The sequence below is a fragment of the Budorcas taxicolor genome, chromosome 25, assembly GCF_023091745.1.
Source record: "Budorcas taxicolor isolate Tak-1 chromosome 25, Takin1.1, whole genome shotgun sequence".
Lineage (NCBI taxonomy): Eukaryota > Metazoa > Chordata > Mammalia > Artiodactyla > Bovidae > Budorcas > Budorcas taxicolor.
Window position 1 is genome coordinate 42,120,856 of NC_068934.1, and position 17,598 is coordinate 42,138,453.

Below are 17,598 nucleotides of genomic sequence, written 5' to 3' on the forward strand. Positions count from 1 at the left end.
GATGCCATCCAGCCATATCATCCTCTGTTGTCCCCTTCTCCTCCTGCCCCCAATCCCTCCCAGCATCAGAGTCTTTTCCAATGAGTCAACTCTTCACATGAGGTGGCCAAAGTACTGGAGTTTCAGCTTTAGCATCATTCCTTCCAAAGAACACCCAGGGCTGATCTCCTTTAGAATGGACTGGTTGGATCTCCTTGCAGTCCAAGGGACTCTCAAGAGTCTTCTCCAACACCACAGTTCAAAAGCATCAATTATTCAACGCTCAGCTTTCTTCACAGTCCAGCTCTCACATCCATACATGACCACAGGAAAAACCATAGCCTTGACTAGATGGACCTTTGTTGGCAAAGTAATGTCTCTGCTTTTCAATATGCTATCTAGTTTGGTCATAACTTTCCTTCCAAGGAGGAAGCATCTTTTAATTTCATGGCTGCAGTCACCATCTGCAGTGATTTTGGAGCCCAGAAAAATAGTCTGACACTGTTTCCACTGTTTCCCCATCTATTTCCCATGAAGTGATGGGACCAGATGCCATGATCTCAGTTTTCTGAATGTTGAGCTTAAAGCCAACTTTTTCACTCTCCTCTTTCACTTTCATCAAGAGGCTTTTTAGTTCCTCTTCACTTTCTGCCATAAGGGTGGTATCATCTACATATCTGAGGTTATTGATATTTCTCCTGGCAATCTTGATTTCAGCTTGTGCTTCTTCCAGCCCAGCGTTTCTCATGATGTACTCTGCATATAAGTTAAAAAGCAGGGTGACAATATACAGCCTTTGCACTCCTTTTCCTATTTTGAACCAGTCCGTTGTTCCATGTCCAGTTCTAACTGTTGCTTCCTGACCTGCATATAGATTTCTCAAGAGGCAGGCCAGGTGGTCTGGTATTCCTATCTCTTTCAGAATTTTCCACAGTTTATTGTGATCCACACAGTTAAAGTCTTTGGCATAGTCAATAAAGCAGAAATAGATGTTTTTCTGGAACTCTCTTGCTTTTTCCATGATCCAGAGGATGTTGGCAATTTGATTTCTGGTTCCTCTGCCTTTTATAAAAGCAGGTTGAACATCTGGAAGTTCACAGTTCACAGTTCACATATTGCTGAAGCCTGGCTTGGAGAATTTTGAGCATTACTTTACTAGCATGTGAGATGAGTGCAATTGTGTGGCTGTCTGAGGAGGCCTTACAAATAGCTGTGAAAAGAAGAGAAGCAAAAAGCAAAGGAGAAAAAGAAAGATATAAGCATCTGAAAGCAGAGTTCCAAAGAATAGAAAGGAGAGATAAGAAAGCCTTCCTTGGCGATCAATGCAAAGAAATAGAGGGAAACAACAGAATGGGAAAGACTAGAGATCTCTTCAAGAAAATTAGAGATACCAAGGGAACACTTCATGCAATGATGGGCTTGATAAATTACAGAAATGGTATGGACCTAACAGAAGCAGAAGATATTAAGAAGATATGGCAAGAATACACAGAAGAACTGTATAAAAAACATCTTCATGACCCAGATAATCACGATGATGTGATCACTCACCTAGAGCCAGACATCTTGGAATGTGAAGTCAAGTGGGCCTTAGAAAGCATCACTATGAACAAAGCTATTGGAGGCGATGGAATTCCAGTTGAGCTAGTTCAAATCCTGAAAGATGATGCTGTGAAAGTGCTGCACTCAATATGCCAGCAAAGTTGGAAAACTCAGCAGTGGCCACAGGACTGGAAAAGGTCAGTTTTCATTCCAATCCCAAAGAAAGGCAATGCCAAAAAATGCTCAAACAAACACTTAGGAAAATAAAATAAATCAGAGAGTCAAAAAAAAAAAAGTTAACTAAGATGCAAAAAACATAAAATATTCTATAGTGAGGGGAAATATTTCTTTATAGGAGAAAATTATTTGTATACATTTGCAAATTTCCTTGTCCTGCCAGGACAGAAGAAGTACTTTTCCATGGCAATGGCTTTGGGGAAGTGGGGCTTACAGGAACCTCATCTCACTACCCCTTCCTATCTCCATGAAGCTAAAGCTGGGACCTTCTAGGCCCCAGTTTACAGTAAGACCTAGCCAAGTTGACCAGGTGCATTCCTCCCAAGGACTCCTCACTTCAGCTAGTGGAGGCCCACCAGCCCCTCCTATTCCCAGCCATTCTTCCTTAGGCACTCATCAGAGCCCTCCTTGAATCAAGCTCCCACACCTTATCCTGCCATGGAGACCCTCTGGAGACACCGACTCTAAGGCCGAGGATCACCCAAAGACTTCTTAAATAGCCTTCCTCCATGAAAAAGTATTCTGAATAGACTGGCCTTTCCCTATACAAGGTCTTTCTCTGTGAGACTGGGAAGTGCATGGAGTTGGGTAGGCAGGAGAGGAAGATGCTGAACAAGAGCCAATCCCATCCCATCTGTGCTCCTTGAAACTGCCATGTGTCACCTACACAACTGTGCACTTAGATGTGTGGTTGGGAGTAACTTCTCTCTGTTTTGCACTTTGGACTCAAGTCACTGAATGTGGTTAGTCACTTTTCCAGGAAATGTGAGACTGTAACTACCAAGTGAATCCTTGGAATTTCCTGGCAGTCCAAGTTCATTTAACTCTGACTGCAGAGGGGGATCAGTCTTCCAGTTTATGTACCCTGTACTCTGTTCTCAGACTTACAATGCTGCCTCTTCTCTTCCCCCTCCATACGCCCCAGCGCATGTTGGAAGGTGTCCAGTATGTTACTGGGGAAGAGTGGAGGGCAATTACAAATAGCTGCAGAAAGAATGAAGTGGCTGGGCCAAAGCAGAAACAACGCTCAGTTGTGGGTGTGTCTGGTGGTGAAAGTAAAGTCCAATGCTGTAAAAAACAATGTTGTGTAGGAACCTGGAACATTAGATCCATGAATCAAGATAAGTTGGATGTAGTCAAGCAGAAAATGGTAAGAGCGAACATCAGAATTTTAGCCATCAGTGTAGTAAAATGGATGGGAGTGGGTGATTTTAATTTAGATGACCACTGTATCTACTACTGTGAACAAGAATGCCTTAGAAGAAATGGAATAGTCCTCATAGTCAACAAAACAGTCTGAAATGCAGTACCTGGGTGCAATCTCAAAAAACACAGAATGATCTCAGTTCATTTTCAAAGCAAACCACCTCAACATCATAGTAATCCAAGTCTATGTCCCAACCACTGATGCCAAAAAAGCTGACGTTGACTGGCTCTACAACATCTTCTAAAACTAACACCAAAAAAAAAAAAAAAAAAAGATGTCATTTTCGTCACACGGGATTGGAATGTGAAAGTAGGAAGTCAAGAGATACCTGGAACAACAGGAAAGTTTGGCCTTCAAGTACAAAATGAAGCAGGTTAAAGGTTAACAGAGTTTTGTCAAGAGAACATGCTAGTCATAGCAAACACCTTTTTCCAACAACCCAAGAGGTGACTTTACACATGGGCATCACCAGATGCTCAATACCAAAATCAGACTGATTATGTTCTTTGCAGCCAAAGATGGAGAAGCTCTATACAATCAGCAAAAACAAGACTGGCTCAGATCATGAACATCTTATTACAAAATTCAGGCTTAAATTGAAGAAAGTAGGGAAAATCACTAGACCATTCAGGTATTACTTAAATAACTTATAATTATACAGTAGAAGTGATGAACAGATTCAAGGGATTAGATCTGGAAGACAGAGTGCCTGTAGAATTATGGACAGAGATTTGTAACACTATGCAGGAGGCAGTCATCCCTGAGGAAAAGCAACGCAAGTAGACAAAGTGGTTGTCTGAGGAGGCTTTACAAATATCTGAGGACAGAAGAGAAGTGAAAGGCAAAGGAGAAAGAGAAAGATATACCCAACTGAATGTAACATTCCAGAGAATAGCAAGAAGCAGTAATAATACAAGTGCTTAGCTGCTGAGTGGTGTCTGAATCTTTGGGACACTTTGGACTGTAGCCTCCCAGGTTCCTCTGTCCATGGAATTTTTCAGGCAAGAATATTGGAGTGGTTTGCTGTTTTCCTTCTCTAAGGGATCTTTGCTATTTTATTCCTCTAAGGGATTTTCCTGAACCAGGGATTGAAGCCACATCTCACAATGCAAAGAAATTGAGGAAAACAATAGAATGGGAAAGACGAGATTTCTCCAAGAAAATTGTAGATATCAAAGGAACATTTCATGCAAGGATGGGCATGATAAAGGATAGAAATGGTGAGGACCTAACAGAAGCAGAAGAGATTGAAAAGGGGTGGCGAGAATACACAGAAGAACTACACAAGAAAAGTCTTAATGACCTGGATAACCATGATGGCGCCATCACTCAACTAGAGCTGGACATCCTGGAGTTTTAAGTCAAGTGTGTCTTAGGAAGCATTACTACAAACAAAGCTAGTGGAGGTGATGGAATTCCAGCTGAGCTATTTCAAATCCTAAAAGATGATGCTGTTAATGCTGCACTCAGTATGTCAGTTAATTTGGAAAACTCAGCAGTGGCCACAGGGAAAAGTTCACTTTTCATTCCAGTCCCATAGAAAGGCAATGCCAAAGAATGCTCAATCACCCACACAATTGTATTCATTTCACATGCTAGCAAGGTAATGCTCAAAATCCTTCAAGTTAGGCTTCAATAGTATGTGAACTGAGAACTCAGAGATGTACACGCTGGATTTAGAAAAGGCAGAGGAACCAGAGATCAAATTGCCAACATATGTTTTATCTTGGAGATAGCAAGGGAGTTCCAAAAACACATCTATTTCTGCTTCACTAACTAAGCTAAAGCCTTTGTCTGTGTGGATCACAACAAACTGTGGAAAATTCCTAAAGAGATGGGAGTATCAGACCACCTTATCTGTCTCCTGAGAAACCTGTATGCAGGTCAAGAAGCAACAGTTAGAACCTTACATGGAGCAACTGACTAGTTCAAAATTGGGAGAAGAGTACAACAAGGCTGCATATTGTCACCCTGCTTATTTAACTTCTGTGCAGAATACATCATGCGAACTGCTGGGCTGGATGAATTACAAGCTGGAATCAAGATTGTCAGGAAAAATATCAACCTCAGATATGCAGATGATAGCATTCTAATGGCAGAAAGTAAAGAGAACTAAAGAGGTTGATGGCAGTAAAAGAGGAGAGTGAAAAAGCTGGCTTGAAACTCAGCATTCAAAAACTAAGATCATGGCATCTTGTCCCATCACTTCATGGCAAACAGGAGGCAAAAAGTGGAAGCAGTGGGAGATTTTATTTTCTTAGGCTTCAAAATCACTGCAGACAAGAACTGCAGCCATGAAATTAAAAGACATTTGCTCCTTGGAAAGCCATGACAAATTTAGACAGTGTATTAAAAAGCAGAGGCATCACTTTGCTGACAAAGGTCCATGTAGTAAAAGCTATGGTTTTTCCAGTAGTCATGTATGGATGTGATAGTTGAACTATAAAGTAGGCTGAGCACCAAAGAATTTATGTTTTTGAATCATGGTGCTGGAGAATAATCATGAGAGTCCCTTGGACAGTAATAAGATCAAACCAGTAAATCCCAATGGAAATCAACCCTGAATATTCATTGGAAGGACTAATGCTGAAACTGAAGCTCCAATACTATGAACACCTGATGGCAAAAGCTGACTCATTGGGAAAAACCCTGATGCTGGGAAAGACTGAAGGCAAAAGGAGAAGGGGATGGCAGAGGATGAGAGGTTAGATAGCACCACTGACTCAGTGGACATGAATTTCAGCAAACTCTGGGAATTAGTGGAGGACAGAGCATGGTGTGCTCCAGTCCATGCAGTCGCAAAGAGTTGGACATGACTTGGCAAGTGAACAACAACAGCAAAGTCCATATAAACAAGTACAACCCTTCCTTTTTTGTTCTTTCCACAGAAAAATCATGAAGCAGTTCAATTCTGTCCTTTCCATCTTCTGAAAATGACTGAATTTTTGTAGTAGGTTTATTTTAACTTGTTTAGAGACCACATACTTGCCAAAGTTCACTGTTGATGATACAGAATCACTGAGGACAAGCACATCGGAAAGTAAATCTTTAAACAGATTTAATGTTCATCGGATACAAGTATCTTTGGTAAATAATTTTCTCTATGACTATTAAAAAGCGAACATCCTATGCTTCCAAAAGGACTAGGGAAACTGTCTCCATTTCTCTGTTGTAGGAGTGAGGTGAGTTGGATCCACTCAGTAGTGAGGAGAACCTGATATGAGGTCACATAGATTCAATATGAATTAATGAAAGGATACTGTTTTCTCCCTTTGAAGTTGCAGCTTTGACGTCATTGTGACTCTTCTTGCAGATCACCTGTTTACAATGGCCTTTGAGGAGCTCCTGGATAAAGTTGGTGGCCTGGGGAAATTCCAGATCCTTCAGATGGCTTTTGTTCTCCCCGTTTTCATGATAGTAGTCTGTCACTCACTGTTGGAGAACTTCACTGCAGCCGTTCCTGGTCATCGCTGCTGGGTCCACATTCTTGATAATGCCACTGTCTCTGGTAATGACACTGGAATCCTCAGCCCTGATGTCCTCCTGAGAATTTCCATCCCACTGGATTCGAACTTGAAGCCAGAGAAGTGTCATCGTTTCCTTCACCCCCAGTGGCAGTTCCTTCACCTGAATGGGACCTTGCCCAACATGACTGACCTGGACACGGAGCCCTGTGTGGACGGCTGGGTGTATGACCACAGCCTGTTCTCCTCCACCATCGTGACTGAGGTAAAGGCCTCATTTACTTCTTGGAGTACTTGTTCTCTGTGTTTAGAATAATGTAAAGTAAACACAGGTTCATTATTCAGATAGCCAGCTTTAATTCATTCTTTTAGCAAATAGTAATTGCTGATTTTGTAAATTGTCAATTACTTACAATGTGAGGGCACTGAAATTAACAAACTGGTTATGGATTTTACTGTCACAAAACTTAAGTTTTGTGTGAATTTTTATGTTTAGCCAAGTTAATACTTGATATAAATTGTGGAAAATTATTTTTGGTCACATGTTCTTAGCCTTTGTGCAAATCAGAAATATTTATATTAATTTTAAAAATTCTATGTCCTGGATTCTTATGAAAGAAACAAACCAAATACATTTTATTCCATGTGTAAAATCCAGGCATCAGTAATGAAAAAAAATCCCCTCAATACTTTCAGTGTGTGGCAAAGTTTGAGAACCAGTGAGGCACACAGTGCTAACTGAGTGTGATTTGCCATGATAGAACTTAGAGGATTTAGTTGAGGATTTAGAGAATTCCGTGCTTACGCTGAGACTTGAATAATATATGTGAGTAAATGTTCAAAGGAAACCAGAGGGTGTGTTCCCTGAGGGTTGTTAGAGTGAGTGAATGTTCGTTGAGGGATATAAGAAGCTGTGAAGCTCCTCTGTGCTGGTTTCCTTCTTTTCCAGTGGGACCTCATTTGTGACAATCAGTCACAGAAATCAGTGGGTCAATCCCTATTCATGGCTGGAATGCTGGTGGGAGGCCTCATATACGGCCTTCTCTCAGACAGGTGAGTGTCTCCACATCACGGCTGCCCTTCTTCTGGGTAGGTTCACAGTTTTCTATTAACTCTTTCATAAAGAAGTCTTTATTGAGTTCCAGTAGGCAGTTCATACTGTTGGTTTCTAGGGAGCTATAGATGGGAATGGAGAATTAGACTCATTGTTACAAATGCAAATTTTTTTTGGTCACAGAGCTCATTGTACTGGACACAGAAATAACATCTCTATTAGGTCAGGGGGCATTTCAGAACAATAGAGGAGGGTTACGTAAACTTCATTTGTAAAGATGAGCAGAAATTACCAATGAGAAGTGAGAGTAAGGTGCTTCAAGACAGGAGGTTCAATCTTTTTAGAGAAACAATATTGCAGGTTTATATGTTATGACTCTATGTTAATTCACTCCTTGACTCTGTGAGCTAAACACCTATGGGTTCTCATATTGGTCCTGCTGTCATAGTACGCACCATATTCATTTCTAGAAAACTTTGGTGTTTAGTGAGATGGTTCTGAAGCTGAATTAAGAAATAATTGTGACTATAGCCTGGATGTTTGGTTTTGCTTAAAAAACATCATTAGAGGTAATTCTTCCAGCCACGTGAGTTAACTAATCTGTAAACCTCAGATGATATAATTTGTGTTGTGAGATGTTTGGGTTATCTCGTACCTGGCAGTGGTCATCCAAAAGTAAGAGAACAACTGTGGCAGCCACACATCAAGTCCTCTGTAGAAGAAGTGGGAGGCTTAAAATATCCCTTGTTGTCTGTAAGCCTAATATCATTTCCTCTTACAACTAAAAATTGTGAACTCTGAATGTATCACCTCCGTGTAATTCATAAAAGATTTCAGAGCTGAAGTGCTCATATTGGCCAGTCTTCTCATTGAGCCTTTTATGATGATTCACAACCAATGCTGATTGATCAATTTAGGTAATACGGATGTGTGGTGATGCTTATAGATATGTTTGTGTTAGTATGTTATGACAGAAAATAAGGGAAGAAAATTCAGTGAAGAAGCAGGAAACTTATAGCTCAGTCAAAGATTTTGAACTAAAAATAGATAAAAAGCTTTGGACATTGGTATCAAAAGCAAAAATAGACAAGTGGGGTTATGTCAAACCAGAAACTTCTCCATTGCAAAGAAAATGATCAGCAAAATGACATGGAAACCTACAGAATAAGAGAAAATATTTGAAAGGCATATGTCTGATAAAGAATTAATATTCAAAGAAGCTTTTGCAACAAATAAGAAAAGCTCTCAAATATCCTGATATTTAAAATGGCATAGGACCTCAGTCAATATTTCTCCAAAGAACATATAGAAATAGTCAATCAGTATATGAGAAGACTCTTAACATCACTAATAATCAGAGAAATAGAAATCAAAAGAATGGTGAGATACATCCTCATACTGGTTCTGATGGCTATTATATCTAAGATACTATTGCCAAGATCAATGTCAAGAAGATTTTCCTTTTCTTTCTTCCAGGAGTTTTACTGTTTTGGGGTAATGTTTAAGTCTTTAATCTACTTTTAGTGAATTGAAAAAATTTTGTAAGTTTTCAGAATTTTCTATATAGAATTTCATATCATATGCAAAGTCAATATAATTCCTCCTTTCCAGTGGATGCTTTTTGCTTTTTTCTTGCCTTATAGCTCTGACTAGGGCTTCCAGGATTATGTTTATAGGAGGGGTGTGAGCTGGCACCCCCTTTCCCCTCCTGAACTGAGAGGAAAATCTTTCAACCTGTCCATACTAAGTATGCTATTATCTGAAGACCTATCATATATTACCTTTATTATGTTCATGAGCATTGCTTCTATCCCCAATTGATTATTTTTACCATGAAAAGATATTTGTATTATGTCAAATGGCTTTTCCTGCATCTTTTGAGATGATCATATCATTTTTATTTTTCATTCTATTAATGTTGTATATCACATACATTGAATTGTGTATGTTGAACTCCATGCATCCTAGGGATAAATCCCACTTGATCATAGTGTATAATCCTTTTAGTGTGCTGTTGATTTCAGTTTCTAATATCTTGTTAAGAAATTTTTGCATCTATATTCAGCAGAGATGTTGGTCTTTAGTTTTCTTGTAATGTCCTTATCTAGCATGAAAATGGTGATCTTTTCCTGTGAGTTTGAGAGTGTACTCGCCTCTTTAATTTTTTGGAAATGTTTGAGAAGAATTGGTGTTGATTGTCATTTGAATGTGTGGGAATATTCACCTGTGAAACCATCTGGTCCTATCTTTTAAAATTTAAATATAGTTGATTTGTAGCATTATATTAGCTTTAGGTAAACTAAGTTATATTTCAATATTTTATAGATTATGCTCCATTTAAAGTTATTATGAATTAATGGTTACATTTTTCTGTGCTGTACAGTAGATCCTTGTGGTTTATTTATTTGATACATAAAGGCACATTTATACATGAGATAAATTCGTATCTTTTTAAAATATAAAGTTATTTATTTTAATTGGAGGTTAATTACTTTACAATATTGTGTCTTTTTTTTCTTTTTAAAATTTTATTTTTACTTTATTTTACTTTACAATATTGTTTTGGTTTTGCCATACATTGACATGAATCCGCCACGGATGTATACGAGCTCCCAATCCTGAATCCTCCTCCCACTTCCCACCCCATATCATCTCTCCTAAGTAAGTAAGTAAGTAAGTAAGTAAAGTCATTCAGTCGTGTCCGACTCTTTGTGACCCCATGGACTACAACCCACCAGGCTCCTCAGTTCATGGGATTCTCCAGGCAAGAATACTGGAGTGGGTTGCCATTTGCTTCTCCAGGGGATCTTCCCGACCCAGGGATGGAACCCAGGTCTCCCGCATTGGAGGCAGACGCTTTAACCTCAACAATATTGTATCTTTTAATCCCATACTAGTTTGTTTTCTGTATCTGTGAGGCTGTTTCTTTATTGTTATATCCATTCTTTTCTATCAGTTTTTGATTTCACATATAAGTGATGGAGTACTTGTTTTTCTCTGTCTCCCTCATTTCACTAAGCATGTAGGTCCATCCACGTTGTTGCAAATGACAGAATTTCCTTCTCTAGAGCTGAATGATATTCCATTGTATCTATGCACTGTATCTTGTTTGTTAATTCATCTGTTAATGGCCACTTAGATTGCTTCCATGTCTTGGCTATTAAAAATAATGTTTCAGTGAACACTGAGATGTATGTGTCTTTTTGAATTATTATTGTTTTTTTTTTTTTGTTTGGTATGTACCCAGGAGTGGTATTGTTAGATCATATGGTAGTTTTATTTTAATTTTTTGAGGTACCTCCATATTGTTTTATACGGTTTTTGCACCAATTTACTTTCCCACCAATATTTCATGAAACTTCCCTTTTCTCCATACTTTTGCCAACAGATGTTATTTGTTGTTTTTTCCTTAATAGTGATCCTGATATGTATAAGGTGATAGCATGCTTTTGATTTTCATTTTTTTAGCAACTAATGATGCTAAGCATTTTTCATCTGCCCATGGGCCATCAGTATGTCCTCAGTGGAAAAATGTCTATTTAGGTCTTCTGATCATTTTAAAAATTGAGTTATTTACTGTTTGATACTTAATGACATGATCTGTTTAAATATTTTTGATAGTAACTACATTTTGTATGGGGTAAGGTTTTAGTCATTGTTGGTAGTTCAGATTTTATATTTTTATGACAGATAAATAGGAATTTATCCATTTATTCTAGCTTATCAACTTTATTCTTTATAAATGTCAGTAACAGTCTCTTACAATCCTCTGTATTTCTGTGGTATTAGCAGAAACGTATCCTTTTTTTAAAAAATTTGAGTCTTCTTTCACTTTTTTAGTTTAGATAAAGTTTGTCAATTTTGTTCACTTTCTTAAAAATAATCTTTTGGGTTTTTTGACATTGTTATTGATTTTCTGGTTTCCATTTATTTCATTTCTGATCTTCCCTTTGTTATTTAATTCTTTCTGCTAACTGTGGGCTTGTTTCTCTCTCTCTTTTTTCTGTTCCTTGAGGTTAAAGTAATGCAATTTGAGAGGTTTCTTTTTCATAACTGCCTCATCTATTGCTATAAAGTTCATTCTTAGAGCTGGTTTTGCAGCATTTCACAAGGTTTGATGTGTTGTATTACCATTTTTGTTTGTTTCAAGATGTTGGGGATTTCTCTTTTGAATTATTTTATGTCCCATTGGTTTTTAATTTTTTATATATTTTAAGATTTCCAACTTTCCATCCGTTATTTATTTCTAGCTTCATTTTATTGTAGTTAGTTACAAAGATACTTGACAACATTTCAATCTTCTTAACTAAGACTTTTTTTGTGACATAATATATAATCTATTTCAGAAAATGTTTGCTGTGCACTTAAGCATGTGTATTCTGCTGCTGTTGGATGACATGTGCTTTGTATCTGTTAGGACTGTTTGCTCTAAAGTATAATACAAGTTTGTTGTGTTTTTATTGACTTGCAGTCTGGATGCTCTCTTTCCATTGTCAAAAATGTGGTATAGAATTTCCCTCCTATCATTGTATTGTCTGTTTCTCCCTTCATGTATGTTGTTGTTCGTTGTCCAGTCACTAAGTCATATCTGACTGTGACCCCATGGATTTCAGCATGCCAGGCTTCCATGTCCTTCACTATTTTCTGGGGTTGCACAGACTTGTGTCCATTATGTCAATGATGCCATTCAACAATCTCATCTTCTGTCACCCTCTTCTCCTTCTGTCCTCAATCTTTCCCAGCACTGGGGTCTTTCCCAATAAGTTGGCTCTTTGTGTCAGGTGGCCAAAGTACTAGATCTTCAGTTTTAGCATCAGTCCTTCCAATGAATATTCAGGACTGATTTCCTTTAGGATTGACTGGTTCGATCTTGCTATCCAAGATAGCAAGATCTTGGACTCTCAGTCTTCTCCGGCACCACATTTAGAAAGCACCCATTCTTTGGCTCTCAGTCTTCTTAATGGCCCAACTGTCACATTCATTCCTGACTACTGCAAAAACCATAGCTTTGACTATATGGACCCTTGTGGGCAAAGTGAAGTTGCTGCCTTTTAATATGCTCTCTAGGTTTGTCATAACTGTCTTTAAAAGGTGCAACTTTTAATTTCATGGCCTCAGGGACCATCTGCTGTGATTTTGGAGCCCAAGATGATAAAATCTGTCACTGTTTCTACTTCTTACCCATCTATTTGCTATGAAGTGATAGGACCAGATGCCATGATCTTGGTTTTGTGAATGTTGAGTTTTAAGCCACCTTTTTCACTCTCCTCTTTCACCCTCATCAAGAAGCTCCTTAGTTCCTCTTCACTTTCTGCCATTAGAGTGCTATCATCTGCATATCTGAGGTTGTTGATATTTCTCCCGGCAGTCTTGATTCCAGGTTGTGATTCATCAAGCCTGGCTTTTCAATGATATACTCTGCATAAACTTAAATAGACAGGGTGACAATATACAGCCTTGATGGACTCCTTTCTCAATTTTGAACCAGTTCGTTGTTCCATGTCTTGTTCTAATTGTTTCTTCTTAACTTGCGCATAGGTTTCTCAGGAGACAGGTAGAGTGGTCTGGTGTTCCCATTTTTTTAACATTTTCCCACAGTTTGTTGTGACCCATACAGTCAGAGGCTTTAGAATAGTCAGTGCAGCAGAAGTAGATGTTTTTCTGGAACTCCCTTGCTTTCTCTATGATCTAATGGATGTTGGCAATTTGATTTCTGATTCTTCTGCCTTTTCTAAACTCAGCTTGTACATCTGGAAGTTCTCAGTTCACATATTGCTGAAGCCTAACTTGAAGGATTTTGAGCATAGTCTTACTAGCATGAGAAAAGTACACAATTGTCCAGTAGTCTGAACATTCTTGGGCTTCTCTGGTAACTCAGTGATAAAGAATTCGCCTACAAATCAGGAGCCACAGGATATGCTGGTTTGATTTCTGTGTTGGAAAGATTGATGTCATGGCAGCTCACTCTAGTATTCTTGCCTGGAGAATCACAGGCCTGGATAGATGATCATGGTGGGCTACAGTCCACAGGGTTGCAAAGAGTTGGACATGACTGAAGTGATTTAGCACGCACATTGAACATTCTTTGGCACTCCTCTTTGGGACTGAAATGAAAACTGACCTTTTCCTGTCCTGTGGTCCTACCAAACATTTAAAGTAGAATCAATACCAACCCGTCTTAAATTTATCCATACAAATAGAAGATAGGATAATATTTTAAAATTCATTTACTAGGCCAGCATCCTACTGATATTATAATGAAAAGACAGGGAAGTAAAGCTATAGGACAATATCAATGGTAAACATAGATGCAAAAATCCTCATTAAAATGCTAATAAACCAAATTCAGTGACACAGTAAAAGCATTTTATATCATGAACAAGTGGTTTTTACCCCAAGGGTGCAAGAATGGTTCAAAACATGCAAACCATTCAACATGATATAGCATATTAACAGGATACAGGATCATATCAATGGATGGTTAAAAAATTGAAAATATTCAGCATCATGCATGATGAGATATTTGCGATGACCAGTGTATTCTCTTGACAAAACTCTGTAAGCCTTTTATCTGCCTCATTTTGTACTCCACGGCCAAACTTGCCTGTTACTCCAAGTATCTCTTGACTTCCTTGCATTCCAATCCCCTATGATGGAAAGGACATCCTTTTCTGTGTTTGTTCTAGAAGATGCTGTAAGTTTTCATAGAACCAGTCAACTTCAGTTTCTTCAGCATCAGTAGTTGGGGCATAGACTTGGATTACTGTGATGTTGAATGGTTTGCCTTGGCAACAATGGAGGTCATTTCATCGCTTTTGAAATTGCACACATGTACTGCAGTTTGGACTATTTAACTATGAGGGCTCCTCCATACCTTCTAAGGGATTCTTGTCCACAGTAGTAGATAAAATTGCCATCTGAATTAAATTCTCCCATTTCCATCCATTTTAGTTCACTGATGCCATCTTCTGTTTGACCATGTCCAATTTGCCTTGATTCATGGGCCTAACATTCCAGGTTCCTATATTATGTTGTTCTTTAGAGCATCAGACTTTGTTTTTACCACCAGACACATTCACAGCTGAGTTTCGTTTGAGCTTTGGCCCAGTTGTTTAATTCTTTCTGGAGCTCTTTGTTATTGCCCTTCGTTCTTTCCTAGTATCATATTGGACGTCTTCTGACCTGGGGGCTCATCTCCTGGAGTCATATATTTTTATGTTTTCATAATGCTCATGGGGTTCTTGTGGCAAGAATACTGGAGTGGTTTGCCATTAACTCCTCCAGTGGACCATGTTTTGCCAGAACTCTTTACTATGACTCATCAGTCTTTGGTGGCCCTGCATGGCATGGCTCCTAGTTTCATTGAGTCACACAAGCACCTTCACCATAACAAGGCTGTGATTCATTGGAAATCTTATCAACTGTAGTAACATGAATAAATAAATTATTATACTACATGAATAAACATGACACACAACACAATCTGCATGACTAGCTTATATGTAGATTATGAAACATTTGAATCAGAGAAAGTTAATGCAGAGAAGTGATTGTCAAGATTTTGGAGGTGAGAGAAATGGGGAGATGTTGGTCAAAGGGCATAAAGTTTCAGTCTTGCAAGATGAATATATTCTGGTCATGTATGGCACAGTTGTTGTTTTTCAGTCACTAAGTTGTGTCTAACTCTTTGTGACCCCATGGACTACACCATGCTTGGCTCCCATGTCCTTCCCTGTCTCCTGGAGTTTGCTCAAATTCATGTCCACTGAGTAGATGATGCTATCTAACCATCTCATCCTTTGCCTCTCCGTTTCCTTTTGCCTTCAATCTTTCTCAGCATCAGGGTCTTTTTCAATGAGTAGGTATAGTTAATAATTTACTGTATACTCAGAACTTGCAAGAGACTAGATAAATGCTCTCTCTCACACAAAAATTGTATCTGTGACATGATGGGTATGTTAATAAGCTTGGTTGAAGTGATTGCTTCACAATATACATATATCAAATCATCACACTGAACATCTTCAGTTCAGTTCAGTTGTGTCTGACTCTTTGTGACCCCATGAATTGCAGCACGCCAGGCCTCCCTGTCCATCACCAACTCCTGGAGTTCACCCAAACTCATGTCCATCAGGTTGATGATGCCATCCAGCCATCTCATCCTCTGTTGAACCCTTCTCCTCCTGCCTCCAATCCCTCCCAGCATCAGAGTCTTTTCCAATGAGTCAACTCTTTGCATGAGGTACATATATGCAATTTTATTTGCTTTTGTCAATTATACCTCAATGAAGTGGACAAATTACCAATGGATTTGAATAGATACATTTGTTTACAAAGAAGATATACAACTTGTAAGAAGCACATGAAAAGAAGCAAAACAGCATCACTTATTAAGCCATGCCAATCAAAACTATATTGAAACCCCAATATATAATATAGATAACTAATAAAGACCTACTCATCAAAAAAGCAAGAGAGTTCCAGAAAAACATCTATTTCGGCTTTATTGACTATGCCAAAGCCTTTGACTGTGTGGATCACAATAAACTGTGGAAAGTTCTGAAAGAGATGGGAATACCAGATCACCTGACCTGCCTCTTGAGAAATTTGTATGCAGGTCAGGAAGCAACAGTTAGAACTGGACATGGAACAACAGACTGGTTTCAAATAGGAAAAGGAGTCCGTCAAGGCTGTATATTGTCACCCTACTTATTTAACATATATGCAGAGTACATTGTGAGAAATGCTGGGCTGGGTGAAGCATAAGATGGAATCAAGATTGCCCGGATAAATATCAGTAACCTCAGATATGCAGGTGACACCACCGTTATGGCAGAAAGTGAAGAAGAACTAAAAAGCCTCTTGATGAAAGTGAAAGAGGAGAGTTAAAAAGCTTGCTTAAAGCTCAACATTCAGAAAACTGAGATCATGGCATTCGGTCCCATCACTTCATGGGAAATAGATGGGGAAACGGTGGAAACAGTGTCAGACTTTATTTTTTCTTGGGCTCCAAAATCACTGCAGATGGTGACTGCAGCCATGAAATTAAAAGACACTCCTTGGAAGGTAAGCTGTGACCAGCCTAGAGAGCATATTAAAAAGCAGAGACATTACTTTTTCAACAAAGGTCTGTCTCGTCAAGGCTATGGTTTTTCCAGTGGTCATGTATGGGTGTGAGAGTTGGACTGTGAAGAAAGCTGAGCACCGAAGAATTGATGCTTTTGAACTGTGGTGTTGGAGAAGGCTCTTGCGAGTCCCTTGGACTGAAAGGAGATCCAACCAGTCCATTCTTTTTTTTTTTTTTTTTAAATTTTTATTGTTACTTTGTTTTACTTTACAATACTGTATTGGTTTTGCCATACATTGACATGAATCCACCATGGGTGTACATGCGATCCCAAACATGAACCCCCCTCCCACCTCCCTCCCCACAATATCCCTCTGGGTCATCCCCATGCACCAGCCCCAAGCATGCTGTATCCTGCATCAGACAGACTGGTGATTCGATTCTTACATGATAGTACACATGTTTCAATGTCATTCTCCCAAATCATCCCACCCTCTCCCTCTCCGTCTGAGTCCAAAAGTCTGCTATACACATCTGTGTCTTTTTTGCTGTCTTGCATACAGGGTCATCATTGCCATCTTTCTAAATTCCATATATATGTGTTAGTATACTGTATTGGTGTTTTTCTTTCTGGCTTACTTCACTCTGTATAATTGGCTCCAGTTTCATCCATCTCATCAGAACTGATTCAAATGTATTCTTTTTAACGGCTGAGTAATACTCCATTGTGTATATGTACCACAGCTTTCTTATCCATTCATCTGCTGATGGACATCTAGGTTGCTTCCATGTCCTGGCTATTATAAACAGTGCTGCAATGAACATCGGGGTACATGTGTATCTTTCAGTTCTGGTTTCCTCGGTGTGTATGCCCAGCAGTGGGATTGCTGGGTCATATGGCAGTTCTATTTGCAATTTTTTAAGGAATCTCCACACTGTTTTCCATAGTGGCTGTACTAGTTTGCTTTCCCACCAACAGTGTAGGAGGGTTCCCTTTTCTCCACACCCTCTCCAGCATTTATTGCTTGCAGATTTTTGGATCGCAGCC

The 17,598-nt window shown here is 38.9% G+C and overlaps 1 protein-coding gene across 1 annotated transcript in view; it reads left to right on the forward strand.

Annotated features, from left to right (window-relative positions):
- Positions 1-6,292: 6,292 nt before the first annotated feature.
- The window catches only part of LOC128068888 (solute carrier family 22 member 10-like), a 38,258-nt gene continuing 26,952 nt past the window's right edge, over positions 6,293-17,598 (forward strand). The window contains exons 1-2 of the mRNA XM_052662152.1: positions 6,293-6,694; positions 7,379-7,482. Of these exons, the coding sequence (XP_052518112.1) occupies positions 6,293-6,694; positions 7,379-7,482 (506 nt within the window). The remainder of the gene's footprint in view (positions 6,695-7,378; positions 7,483-17,598) is intronic.